Source organism: Crocodylus siamensis, chromosome 3 (assembly GCF_052110815.1).
Source record: "Crocodylus siamensis isolate JL-2025a chromosome 3, ASM5211081v1, whole genome shotgun sequence".
Lineage (NCBI taxonomy): Eukaryota > Metazoa > Chordata > Crocodylia > Crocodylidae > Crocodylus > Crocodylus siamensis.
In genome coordinates this window covers 18,856,229-18,870,106 of record NC_143397.1, presented here as the reverse complement: position 1 = coordinate 18,870,106, position 13,878 = coordinate 18,856,229, and the positions used below count along the sequence as shown (strand labels likewise).

The window sequence follows — 13,878 nt, the reverse complement described above, 5'->3', positions numbered from 1 at the left end:
AACTGTAAATACTGTATGAATATACAGCTCCCTTTAAAGACAGCATTGGATGACATCCATCTTCCTTCGGAGAATAACATTTTAATTACTTAAGAAGCTGCATATAATTGCTATAAACTACCGTGTATTAAAATTAATCTCTACATTTATAGGAGACATTGATTTATCCTTTCTAAGTACAAGAAGGTCCAAGTTTAGATTCCTATAAGCAGACTGCACTGTAATAATACATATAAAGTATATATTAATGTATTTTGTTATTTTTTTAAAACTATAGATAATAACCTTTTGTATTAAAAGTGCAGACCGGTTTCAACCATCTTCACTGAATCAGTAAAGCTATTTCTGTAGTTTCAAAAGAAATCTCTTTTGAGGAGTAACCCCAAATCAGCTGAAGTCAGAGAAGAGCTTTCCATCAGTTTGAAAAGTCTAGAGATCACATCTGTTCAACATAGAACGATTCAAGATTTTCCATATAACATAGGTTGACTCATAAAAAGAAAAACAACGTTTGGAAAATGTAGTAACACAGAAACACAAATCAAATTAACAAAAAAAAACCTACTTTGTCAGAAGCTTCAGAAGCCAGAAGGTTAGTGGCAAGGGTCTGTAATTTCTGGTGGGCCATATTTTTTAAAGCAGCAAGGCTACGTCTAGTCATGGCCTGTTTTAGGTTTACAGCTGGGTGACTGAGGGAGTCTACTGCAGCAGGAACTGCCTCATCACAAGCATTCAAGATCTCAACTGCTGTTATTCCCATCACACAACGATCCAGTGCACCTTGAAAACATTTTTACATCCAGTATTTTAGTGCAAACCATTTAGATTGTTAAAAAAAATGAGAACAAAGTCAGAGGGGTATTTTAAATGACAACTTTCATTAATAACTTTCCCATCACACTAGGATTCCCGAGCAGTTACAGGAAGAACGCCCCCCCCCCCCAACCAGCAAGCTCACTATATATTGATCGTGTAATAAATGCACACTTTTATCTACCACATTCAATTAAAAGTTTAGTTTGTTTTGTTTTTAGCTGTTTACAAAACTTTGCCAAACTCTCTTGTAGTTTAAGCCTTAAAACTTGGTGCTTTATGTAGCAGGCTCACACCCTTGGGACAAATGATGAACCAAACTGCAAGAAAAAAATGTCACTTCTATATGCTAATTGCTGCTTTTTCAGAGGCTTGCTGGTAAAAATATATGAAAACTTCAACTGTATCAAATATGCTTCACAGCCTCACAAAGCTTTGGCTCCAGATAGGACCCAGAAGTAGAAGGCATTGTAGTTAGCTTCTTGTTATCTTACTCAAAGGAGTCAGATACCGCAAGTTTTACAGGTTCAAATGTGGTCAACACTCAAATGCAAGTCCTTCAAGAAAAATGCAAGTTTGCTACACAAATGGGTGCTGGTTAATGTTGCCTCAAAAGACGAGTGTCACCAAGCCTATGCTCCTAAACAGGCATTAAGTGACTTCATGTTGGCAGACATACCATCTGTCAGACAAGACATAAAAAGGGCTCTAACTGTAAACAATAATTGGGAACTTCTTGAATCTCTAGTGTTATGCAGGTGTTATTTTAGGCAATTAGATTGTGCATTTTCACATTTTTATATAGTCACTTAAATATTACTTGCCACTTGGTAATTAAAAAAATCTACTCCAGTTCTCATAAACCAAAATATGTAACCAAAATGACTTCTGTAATTAAAAGATGCATGCAACCTATTTTTCCCTAGCCAAGTACACTCAATTAATAGGACTATAATTGCCTTGCATATTAAACCACATCCTACTGTGCAAATGTTCTTAGTTGCAACAGTATTATATGTATATTTTCAGTCGATAGTATTGGAGAGGATTATTAAAATAACATGCAACACCTATTAGAGAGTCCACCAGAATTTAAATCATTGGTGAGAATCTGAACACAGAAAAGTTCATTCAGGGCTACAGTAACTTAAGAGGCCATACAAGCCAACACAGCACAAAGAGCTTATAAAAGTTTACTAAATGAAAAAGAAAAATAACAAAAGTTATCTAACCGAACACTATAAAATACCCCACACAACATCCAACACCCCAAAATATTAGAGACCATAAATATCAATTAGCTCAAATATTATACACCCTAAAATATCAAGTACCTAATAAAATACTTAGGTGTTTAAAACATCTTAAAATACTAACCTTCCTGGGTTTTTGACTGCAGTTTTAACTGAGACCTTCCCATATGGGGGGCTGCTACCTTGCCCAGTACACGAGGATTTAGAAGTGGGGAAGGGAATGAAAAGGAGTTTCCTTCTGGATTACCAGGGGAAGACTGTCACTAGCTGTCACCACAGGGGTCACAACGCTTGCCACTGCTGTGTGAGAGCCACTCTGTCGCTCAGGGGTTGCTGCGACTGCTTTGGGGTGTGTCAGTCAGGTCTCTGCCACATACCGCTTCCTGGGATTACTGTTAGTCCATAAGTGCCCACGTGGTCTCTGCTACCTCTTGGCACACACAGTTTGCTACAGCTGCTCTAGAGTAAAATGTGCTGTATGTCTGCACCCTTAGGAAGATAAGCAGGTAAACAGAAACTCTGTATCCCTCTGAGTAAGCAAAGTCTTCATGGCAGGAAGAGTATAACTCCCATTGCTAGTTACAGATAATCATGTAAATAATGTTACTTTCTTTGAGATCAAACTCAGCAGTAACAAATAATAAAATGCCTAGTGGAAGCTCCTTCTATCTGTAACCTTGGTACAACATACAGCATGGAAAAGCAAGACAGCTAACCAGCTACATAATGAAAAATGCAAAAAAAATTGCCTTAAAGAGAAGTACAAATGGCATGGACAAACAATTAATGGGCTTTATCAGTATTTTACAACTGATCTGCAGTGACCATTTTGTCCATCTAACTTTTTCTGCGCTAAATGAAAGACAAATCATTTTCATTCACGTTTAAAGCTTCAACAGCTTAGCTTCCTATGGACCAGGGGTGCTCAACCTCTGGCTTGCAGAGCCTTGAGGTCATCTTGGGAGGTGGGTGGGAGGTCATCCTGTCCAATCCCCTGCTCAAAGCAGGACCATCCCCAACTAGATCATCCCAGCCAAATAGGCTTGGGCTGGGATGATCTAGTCTTTCAGATAGGTCTTAAAAACCTTCAAGGATGGAGCTTCCACCACCTCTTGATCCTGGCTGGGACAAGGGTGTAGCTGAAGGTAAACAGTGGGTGGGCAGGCAGGTGGAAGAACTGGCTGTGTAGTCTTTCCTGTGCTCCCTCACTAACACCCCCCCATGCAGTTGTAGCAAAACCTCCAGTTTTTCTTTTTTTTTCCTTTTAAAATGCATTTCCTCCCCTTCCCCAACCACGTCTGACTTTTTCTTTCCCTCTCTATTCCCTATAGATAAGTATAAGTGAGCTAAGACATAGGATAAGCTTCAGCATTTTATTTTGGTAACAAGTTGTATTTGTTTTGTTTTTTCTCCTTCTTTATATTGTATAATTATTATGTTTATATTGATTTGTACTGTTCCATATTACTGTTTTACTGATACTATATGATTTAGGCCTACATATGTAAGTTAGCATAAGTCATGTCAAGTTTCCATTTTGTTTGTCATATCTCCATCCTGTCCCCAGGCCCGGCTGTGTAGCCCATGACTCACACCTACCCCTCCTATGCAACTTGGTTCCTGAATGAATGGGGATGAATGAGGGTGCTTGAGAGGCAATGGCAGTAGGCCTAAAAATAGCTCCCTCTGAATGACCAAACCATCAACACCAACATCTGGACCAACAACCCAGCCCTTGGAACTACACTTAGCATTCAAGAAATAAAAGATGAAGCAACCCACCATTGTGCCAAGGCTGCACATGCTCAGTATGAACACCTGGAGCCTTCTGGAACAGGACTGACCTTGCCTGGACAGGCCCTCCCCACAGGAGATCATAGGTAGTCTGCCCCATAAAAGGGCCAGTGAAGACTGACTCCTTGGGACGCCCTCTCCGTCTGGACCAGCACCATGCCACACTACCTATCTACCCAGAGACCCTGCCAGTGACCCCCCCTCTGGACACCTACTGGACAAAGACCCCTTTCCAGCCTGGATAGGTAGCTATCACCCCTACCCTCTCTTCAACCAAGGACTTGGACTCTGTTTCTCTTCCCTACCTGGAATCCAGCCCTTCCACTGAGTCTCTTTCTCCTGCTGCCATTATGAGTGAAAGTAAGAGTGCGTGTGTGAACCAATAACTTCATGGGGCTGTGTAGTGTATTGTCTGTTTAATAAACCTGTTATTTTGAAACCCCAAGTTGGGTTTTTGACTGTTTCCTCCTTGCCACCACTTATCTGCCCCCCCCCGTGTTTGTATATGTGCAATTCTGCCACACCCTCCTGTCTTAACAGTGCAATATTGAGATCCTGAGAGTTGGCCTGACCCCAGAGGGCTACATAGTCTCCCCTGTGCCATATGAGACACGTACACCCCTTCCCCAACCACACAAACCACCCCAACCTGGAGCAGGCAGCAGTTCAGTCGTGGGTGCAGGACCAAAGCTGGAGCTGAGTTGTTACCTACCCCAGACTAGTACTCATCTCTATGCCAAGGCTTCCCCCACCCACTTTTGATTGGGGGAAAAGAAACCTTCATCTTGGATTCAAGACAATCTGGCATGTAAGAGTTTCTAACTAGAAGAGGGATAATACTCAAAATTACAGCTTTAAATTCTTTGAGAAGACTTAAGGAGTCTAGGAATGAGTTTTAAACAACAGAATGGGCAACACAATGTATGGAAAATTTAGGTATGTTGTAGCAAATTGAGTTACCAGTACGTAAAGAGAAGATCAATGAAAATAAGGAAGTAAAATATATAAAACTGTTATTATCCTGAACCCATCATTTCAGTCCATTTAATGCCCAGCTTCAAAGGAATAATTGGTTTGGGTGTTTAAGCACAAAGTGGGAAAAGAAGAAATGTTCAATAGCAGCATCTGTTACTTTAACTTTTGTGGGTCCTGATGGGAAATGAAGTGATAGTTTCTTAACTGCAAAGAAAGTATGGATTACTCTAGAAAATGGAAAGGAATGTTTACAGTAAGCTTTCCTGAAATGTAACTGGAACCAATAGGAAGGTGGGTGGTGAGGGTGAAAATAGACCTAGTAGCTGAAAGCTTGCACAGTTTACTTGCATTCTTTAATATATACTTGGGCAAATAACTAGCAAGAATATAAGAGCACTGGCTCAGGCATGAAGGGATGAAGTCAGGAAGCCCAAAGCACAATTGGAGTTGCAGTTAGCAAGTATGTGAAGGAGAACAAGTAGAGTTTCTACATGTATGTTGGTAGCAAGAGGAGAATCAGGGAAAGTGTGGGTCCCTTACTGAACGGGGGAAGCAACCTTGCGACAGGATGCAGAAAAGGCTGAAGTGCTCAATGCCTTTTTTCAGCTAAGTCTTCACAGGAAAGGTCAGCTCCCAGACTACTGCACTGGGCAGCACAGGTTGGCGAGCTGGTGAGCAGCCCTCACGGGTGAAAGAACAGGTTAGAGACTACTTAGAAAAGCTGGATGTGTACGAGTCCATGGGGCCAGATGGGATGCACCTGAAGGTGCTGAGGGAGTTGGCTGCTGTGGCTACAGAGCCATGGGCCATCATCTTTGAAAACTCATGGCAATCAGGAGAGGTCTCAAATGATTGGAAAAGGGCAAACATAGTGCCCATCTTTAAGAAAGAGAAAAAAGGATGATCCAGGGAACTACAGACCAGTCAGCCTCACCTCAGACCCTGGAAAAATTATGGAGCAGATCCTCAAGGAATCCATTTCTAAACACTTGAAGAAGATGATTAGGAACAGTCAGCACAGATTCACCAGGGGCAAGTCATGCCTGACAAACCGCACCGCCTTCTATGACAAAGTGACTGGCTCTGTGGATGCCGGGAGACCGGTAGATGGGGTTTACCTTGATTTTAGCACGGCTTTTTATACAGTCTCCCACAGCATTCTTGCAGGCAAGTTAAGGAAGCATGAGCTGGATGAATGGACTGTAAGGTGGATAGAAACTGGCTGCAGCATCAGGCTCAGAGAGCAGTAATCAATGGCTCCATGTCTAGCTGGCAGCTGGTATCAAGTGGAGTGTCCCAGGGGTAGGTCCTGGGGCTGGTTTTGTTCAACGTCTTCATCAACAATAAGGAAGATGGCAGAGTACACCCTCAGCATGTTTGCAGATGACACCAACCTGAGGGGAGTAGTAGATATGCTGGAGAGTAGGTCTACAATTCAGTGACCTAGACAAATCGGAGGATTAGACCAAAAGGAATCTCATGAGGTTCAACAAGGACAAATGCAAAGTCCCGCACTTAGGACAGAACCATCCCATGCACCAGTACAGGCAGAGGACTGACTGGCTGGGCAGCGGCTCTGCAGAAAAGCCCTGGGGGTTACCATGGACAATAAGCTGAATATGAGCCAAAAGTGTGCCCCTGTTGCCAAGAAGGTTAACAGCAAACTGGGCTGCATTGGTAGGTGTGTTGCCAGTAGGTCAAGGGAAGTGATTATTCCCCTCTACTCAGCAATGGGAGGCCACATCTGGAATACTGTGTCCAGTTTTGGGCTCCCCACTACAGAAAGGATGTTGACAAATTTGGACAGAGTCCAGCGGTGGGCAACATAAATGGTGAGGGGGCTGGTAGAAATGACTTATGAGGAAAAACTGAGAGAACTGGGCTTATTTAATCTAGAAAAAGAGACAGAGGGGACTTAACAGCAGCCTTCCACTACCTGAAGCGAGGTTTGAAAGAGGATGAAGCTAGACTGTTATCAGCAATGACAGAAGAAGGAGCAATGGTCTCAAGTTGCAAGGGAAGTTGATGTTAGATATTAAGAAGAACTGTCTCACTGGTAGGGTATTAAAGCACTGGGCTGAGGGTAGTAAAACACCCTCAACCCAACCAGGGCTGAAGCTGGTCACTGATGTTGCCTGGCTGGGCTGGGGTCAGGCCTCTAGTGACTGTCCTGAAGCCAGAGCCAAAGCAGCTGCAGAAGGTAAGTGGCAGAGGGATGGTGTGGAGGGGAGTGGAGAATGGAGTGGTGGCCAAGCAGTAAGGGGAGCAGGCACCTGGCAGTAGGCACAGACAACCAGTGGTAGGGAGGGCAAGAACTGGTGTGAAGCAAGTGGGAGGGAGACAAGCGAAAGAGAGGCAGGCACTGGGGGGCAGGGGTAGCAAGGGATATGGGTATGCAAGGGTGTTAAGGGACCAGGGTATGGCCCTTCACTCCCTGTTGCTGCTTTCATCCATCACATGGAGCCGATGAATTTTAAAAAGCCCTCCAACAATTATATTTGATACGTGGAAAAAATTAATTCATTTATAATTTTCTATGTATGGAATACAATTATTGGAGGGGGAGAATCATCTTAAATTCGACGTTGCCTTTGGTGCAGTTAAATATGCTTAAATATATATAAATAGTACTTCAGAGGATCCTAAAGCACTTTACAAAACTACTGAAGTCTTAAAATACCCTGTGAGTAAGTAAATATAATTATTTCCCACTTTACAGATGAGGGGACTGAAGGAGAGAGAAGTTCAATCACTTGCCAACAGTCACACAGGCAATTAATGGCACGACTAAGAAGGGAAAACCCCCTCAGATTTCAGCTTCTGTGCTTTAGCTTCTATAGCATGCTTCTTCCTTTGAGAACAAACAGTAATAGTTAAATCTGTGTCTTCAGCAGCTGCCAGTTCAAGTGTGTTAACTGATCTTCCTAAAGAGAAGTGAGAAAATTACTGGGGAAAAAATACCCAAGACTAATTACATTTCTCTAAATATAATCAAGTTAATTTCAACTGCTGACTGTATTTAAAAGTTACCAACACTAAAAATTCTTAGGAATGCTCGATATTTGAAAGTCATATTTCCTAAAGATAAATTCATGGTAAAGAATCTATAATTATTTGCTCTGAGATGTAAAGTCATACAGAACTATCAGCACATCTCAAAGACAGAATTTAGCCCTCAATAAAGGAATATTTTTTCAATGTACTTGTATTTCATCTTACCAGTGTCCATTTGCCAGACATATACAGATCCATCTGAACATCCTACCACCAGGTAATCATCTGAAGGTCTCCACTTAATTACTTGAATAGGGAAAAGATGACGAGAAGCAAGCATGATGCATTTTTTCTCTCGCAGACTCAGAAGTCCTACTGAGTGGTCACTGGCAACAGAGCAAATGCAGTGCTGGACTCTTGCCTGAAGACAAAAATAAATGGTATATGTATTTATCATGCACCTATTACTTTGATTTTTGTAGCACTTTTTATAAGACCACCCAAGGTACATGTTGGATAATAAAAATTTATGTTTTACAGAAATGATGACAAATGTAAGATCCTGTTCCACTTAAGTAGATGTAGACACCTAATGCGATCCAATTCCACCCTATTCAGGATCCCAATAAACAGTTAATGCAAAAAGTTGACTTGCTGCTTTTTGTGACTTAGTCTTATGGCTAGGATAACAACATTAATATTTTTTTTCCTTCTTCAATTATGAGGAACGTGAGCAGGGTTATTTATTCTTAATTTCTGTTGGTCTTCATCATTTTCCTGTGATGAAATGGCTTACCCAGCAGAATGAAAGACACTGCCTGCAGTCCTGCAGCAACCCTGTGCCACTGATTTCAACTGAGCTCTGCTTGTACAGACATAGTTTAAGTCCATACTACTACTACTACTACTACTACTACAACTACAACAACAACAACAACAACAGCAGCAACAACAGTATAGATCAAGTGTCGCTAGGAAGACTTCATCTCTACTTTCTTTATTTAATCATTTTAAATGGCCAGAATATACTCACTGAAAGCTAACAATTCTGAAGGGCATTTCTATCAGAACAGGCATCTAATATTCTTCAAGTTTCATTTTGTATTTAGTTGACTTTTCAAAACAATGGTTTTTCTTGCAAAAATATTAAGTCAATACCTTATTTTCTATTAGCATAAGCTGTGATTTTTCTTACTATCACAATAACTGAAAGCACAAAACTGTGGCTTTGTAACTAATCAATAAACCAAATAATTTTAAAACTGCATTCATCATATTTTATGTTTTTACATCCACTTTACTAATAACAATTCAAACACGGTAATAATTTATCCAATTAGTATTTGTTACAGCATACAACATAGAATTCAGGCTCAGCAAAGAATGAAGCATTTGTTAAATTTCAAGTACCCATTTAAATTACTTTTCTGAATGTAGACTTGCGGCACCATACTTATGAAGACTTGTGCATAGGATTGATTCAGACATCATCCTCAGTGGGAAGTCCAAAGAACACAGTGTCAAATAAAAGTATTTATGGGATATGAGTTATTTTAGTATTTTAGGTTAATATTATGCATTTAATATTAGAAAAATGTGGTTTCAATTTAATCCATCCAAAAATACACCTAAAGGAACACAATAGAAACAAATACTAATTAGATTGAGGTAATTTTACAATAGCATCTGGAGATATTGAATTATGAGTTCTACTAGTATAAAAACAACCCTCAGCCCAAAATCATCAACAACTTCCAAAATCCAATCATAACCAAAGGGTTATGTAAAATATGAAACATCAAAGCCTGAAGGAAATATTACTGTACTTCCTGCTTGCCACCAAACAACTTTTCATAGATTTCATAGACATCAGGGTTGGAAGGGACCTCGGGAGATCGTTGAGTCCAGCCCCCTGCCCAAAGGGCAGGAAGTCAGCTGGGGTCATAGGATCCCAGCAAGATAAGCATCCAATTTGCTCTTGAAAGTGTTCATTGTAGGTGCTTGAACCACCTCCGATGGCAGGCTCTCCAGACCTTGGGGGCTCAGACAGTAAAGAAATTCTTCCTTATGTCCAGCCTGAAATGATCTCGCAGTAGTTTATAACCGTTTGACCTCGTCATCCCTTGGGGTGGTCTGGTGAACAAACGTTCCCCCAGATCTTGGTGGTCACCCCGATAAACTTATAGGTGGCCACCAGATCGCCCCTGAGCCTGTGCTTTTCCAGGCTAAAGAGCCCCATGGCTCTCAACCTGTCGTCGTAAGGTCCATTTTCTCTGAGGCTAATCTGCATAAAATGAAGTGTTCCAAACAGGAGATTTTACCACACCTTCAACTCTCCTATGAAACAGGAACTTTCATTTCTACCTAGGAGAACTTTTACAAACTTTTCTCCTATGCCTGAAGAAGGGTGCTTGTGCCCGAAAGCTGGCAAATAAAGATTTTTTTTTGCAAAAATCTAGTTGGTCTAATAAAAGATGTCACCTCTATCACAAGTTATGAATCATACCCAAAGATATTCTCTTCTTGTCAATAAATACCAAATTCTGCAACTGTTAAACAAGCACAATGAAAGTGTACCAGATGAACTATATTCTGGTCCAAAAAGAGTTTGCACATTAGCTTCAACTGGAGAAAGACCATGCCCATTTGACACCTCAAAAGCACAACACATGCCCAAGGCACAATGAAATCCACAATCTTACAGTGATATCAAAGTTGTATACAAGTGTATATTAGGAAAAACATGCCCACTGCTAAATAGGCATCAAAAGTATATAGACCACAGAATAGGATTCTAAAGCATAAAGACCTTGCATTAATATCATGCCTTGGCCAGTTGGAAATGAAGGAAAATGCACATAATTAGTTTCACTGCTGTTTTGACTTGTTCTAAAATATTGACAGTAACTGTGCCTTGAACACCTTCATTAACATTTGACAGGGCAAGGCATGGGACACTACTGTCCTTTTAGAAACAACAACAACAACAAACTGTTCATTAATGTACAACTTAACATATGGAAAGCATGGGAAAGTATTTACCGTATTTTTCGGACCATAAGACGCACTTTTTTCCCCCCAAAAGTGGGGGGGAAAACGAGGGTGCATCTTATGGTCCGAAGGTGTGTGTCCCGGGGAGACGGGGCGGAGCTTGCCCGCGGAGGCGGCGGAGCCCGAGAGGGCCACCCGCCGCTTGTTTATGCCGTGTCCCAGGGAGACGGGGCGGAGCTTGCCCACGGAGGCGGCGGAGCCCGAGCGGGACATCCGCCGCTTGTTTAGACCGGAAGCCGGCGCCCATGCCGGTGGCCGGGAGCCGGCAATAAAAATGGCCGGCTGGAACAGACGGGGCAGGAGTCTGAAGGAGGGACTCGCCGCCGCGGAGACTGAGGCTCCAGGAGGGGTGCGTCTTATGGTCCGGTGCGTCTTATGGTCCGAAAAATACGGTAATTGATTAACTTTTTTTTTAGGACTTGTTAACTAGCGCTAGTCAACATAAGACTACTAAAAAGAAAAGCAAAATATACACTTCACAAAAGTTAACCAAGTATAAGCTTTACTAATCAACTCAAAGTATACCATCCAAGTATGCAGAATGAAAATCAGATTTAAATTTTATTTTAAAAAAGGATTTTCCTCCAAAATAGATGTTCTTTACTTAGAATGATATATATTTGCTACTCCATGTATGCAAGAGTACCCTCTACAGCTTACTTTTTGTGATTCAGTTATTTTAAAAGCTATTTGAAAATAGTTTCATGAAAATGGAAAACAGAAAAAGTATCAGCATCAGCATCCACATTCAGGTCTTGATCCTATAAATCTTTCTTTATACAAATAGTCCATAGAATTATTTGTGTAAAGTTATAGAAAGGAGTAAGTGTTTGGAGAGAAAGGGGAGGGAGGAAGAAAGCTTGTGTGGTGCATCTGGGGGGTGGGGTACGTGTGTAGAGGAGGGAGGAAGAGGAAGGGGGCTTGACAAGAAAGTCACATTGCCTTATATCGGGGCTGAAGCACCCAGCGACCCAGAAGTTGGGCAGCTCTGGTATAAAGGCAATGGTGGCACTATTTAAATATACAAATATTTAATTAGCATTAATTTATGTCCAGATGTTTCTAACATTTATTTTACTATACATTAATATTCATCACAGACAAAAATCTACGCTCATTATTATTCTCCCTCAGTTACCTTGTAAAGTTTACTTTTGAAAACTAAAATATGAGAAAAAAAATCCACCTGTGAAAAATATATTAGTGATGGACTTTGAGTGAAAGAAGCAGTGCTTCACTGTATACTATGGGTCTCAGTCAGATTTTTAAAAAGCCTTCTACAGAAAGAAACAAACACTTCTCACTAAATATGGCATAAAGTATAACCTGCATATACGCTATACTAAATAAGCGTTCTGGTCAGGAGTTAGATGAGGTTTTATTGAACCAAGTGAGAAGAGATATAGTAATTCAATAATCAGCACATAATGTGGCTAGCTCTCACACGCTCAGAGGAATGTTTGCTTGGGATTTAGCAAACATGCTCAGACTGTGCTCTTCGCTTTTTAAGCATCATCCAGGCTTTTTGGTCTTTAAGCACATCTACTGATATGTTCTAAACTACCAGAGCAACTGAACAGGTCATTAAGGTAGAAGTAATTCTTCCACTTGTTAAATTACCATTTGAAGCAAAGCTGATAAGACAAATCAATATACTGTGTGCTTTTCTGAAAAGGATGCCAGTTTTAAACTCTGGAGGAAAAAACAGAACTGTAACAAAAAAGCTTCATTATTATGGTAACTCATCTGCACTGCTTTCAAGCTGGCAGCAGTTGCACTGCCAACTGGTTTCTCCAAGGGTTCTTAAATCTGGCCATAAAAGCTTACTCAAAGAAAAAGGAAGACTAGGGATTACATTTTAGCGTTTTTAAAGGAGTATTTAAAATTATGCAGCTCAATAAACAATAATTTTCTAGTGCATGGTTTTAAGTGTTAGATAAAATTCAGATAACCGATTCGTAGAGTAAAATCTTGCAGTATAAGAAAGTATAGTTTTCTCCACAACTTGCTTATTCCTAGAGCGTACGAAATACGTTCCTTCAAGGGGAAGGCTAAGGAGCTTCAAAAACTTAGAAGATACAAACACACGGCTACCCCTTAATTTTTGTCATGTTTAATTGAAAGAAGCAGGATAGACTGTGGTTTTAAAAAAATGGATTTGATATTTAAACCAATATGAAGGCCCTAATTTACCACAGTTATTACAATTAAATAAAGATGAATAGGAGACCAAAAGGAGACTATATTTAAATAACGGCTCAGGGAACAGGTCTCTAGTGCTCCCTTGCTGGAATGCTTCCCTGTGAAGCTCTCCAGCTGTGGCACTGAAGGACCATCTGTACAGTCCAGCTCCCAAGTTATTTTTCTACCAGAAGAAATTTCTTTCAGTAGAAATGAATGTTTGTACACAGAACGTATTTCCTTCTGAACAAAACTTGTCTCAGAAACAACAATCAAGAGCCCCAGGGCTATGGACTTGACATCCACATTCTATAAACTGTCAAAGGAGAGGTAGTAAGAACAAGCATAAGGATGGAAAGAGTAAGAAGGCTTGCAGATTACAAAAGACAGAAAAGGCACTAAAGCTGGGGCGTATACAGCGATGAGTGAGAAAAGCAGGATGGTCAAAGCATGGAAGATATATTACCATTACTGTCAATAAAAAAAATAAGTCAGATTATTAATATAAATAAGTGCCCTTTTGTCCCTGAGTCTAACTTTAAGGTAGCAATTAAGACAGAATTCAGAGTTCGGTCCTGAGGACAGATCTGTAGACAAACCTTTGCTTCTGTTACCACTTATCTAAGAGTAAAGCATTATTCTACTAAGTCTTCCTAATGTATAATTTAGCATGCAATACCATATTCTGGCTGATCACAGGGTCAAGTAAAACCTAGCTTCAGTTTTCACCAAAGATATTTCAGAAACTTGTTTTTAAGAACAGTAATTTGCAGCAATACTCCCAGTTCATTAATGTGAGCTAGCAAGGTTTTACTGT

General features: G+C 40.6%; 1 protein-coding gene across 3 annotated transcripts in view; it reads right to left on the bottom strand.

The window, feature by feature from the left end:
• Positions 1-13,878, bottom strand: part of WDR7 (WD repeat domain 7) — a 301,904-nt gene that overhangs the window by 246,241 nt on the left and 41,785 nt on the right. For all 3 annotated transcript variants that reach the window (XM_090037845.1, XM_090037847.1, XM_090037846.1), the window contains exons 13-14: positions 8,055-8,250; positions 566-780 (exon numbers count right to left, since the gene is read on the bottom strand). In XM_090037845.1, coding sequence (XP_089893971.1) covers positions 566-780; positions 8,055-8,250 — 411 coding nt within the window. The remainder of the gene's footprint in view (positions 1-565; positions 781-8,054; positions 8,251-13,878) is intronic.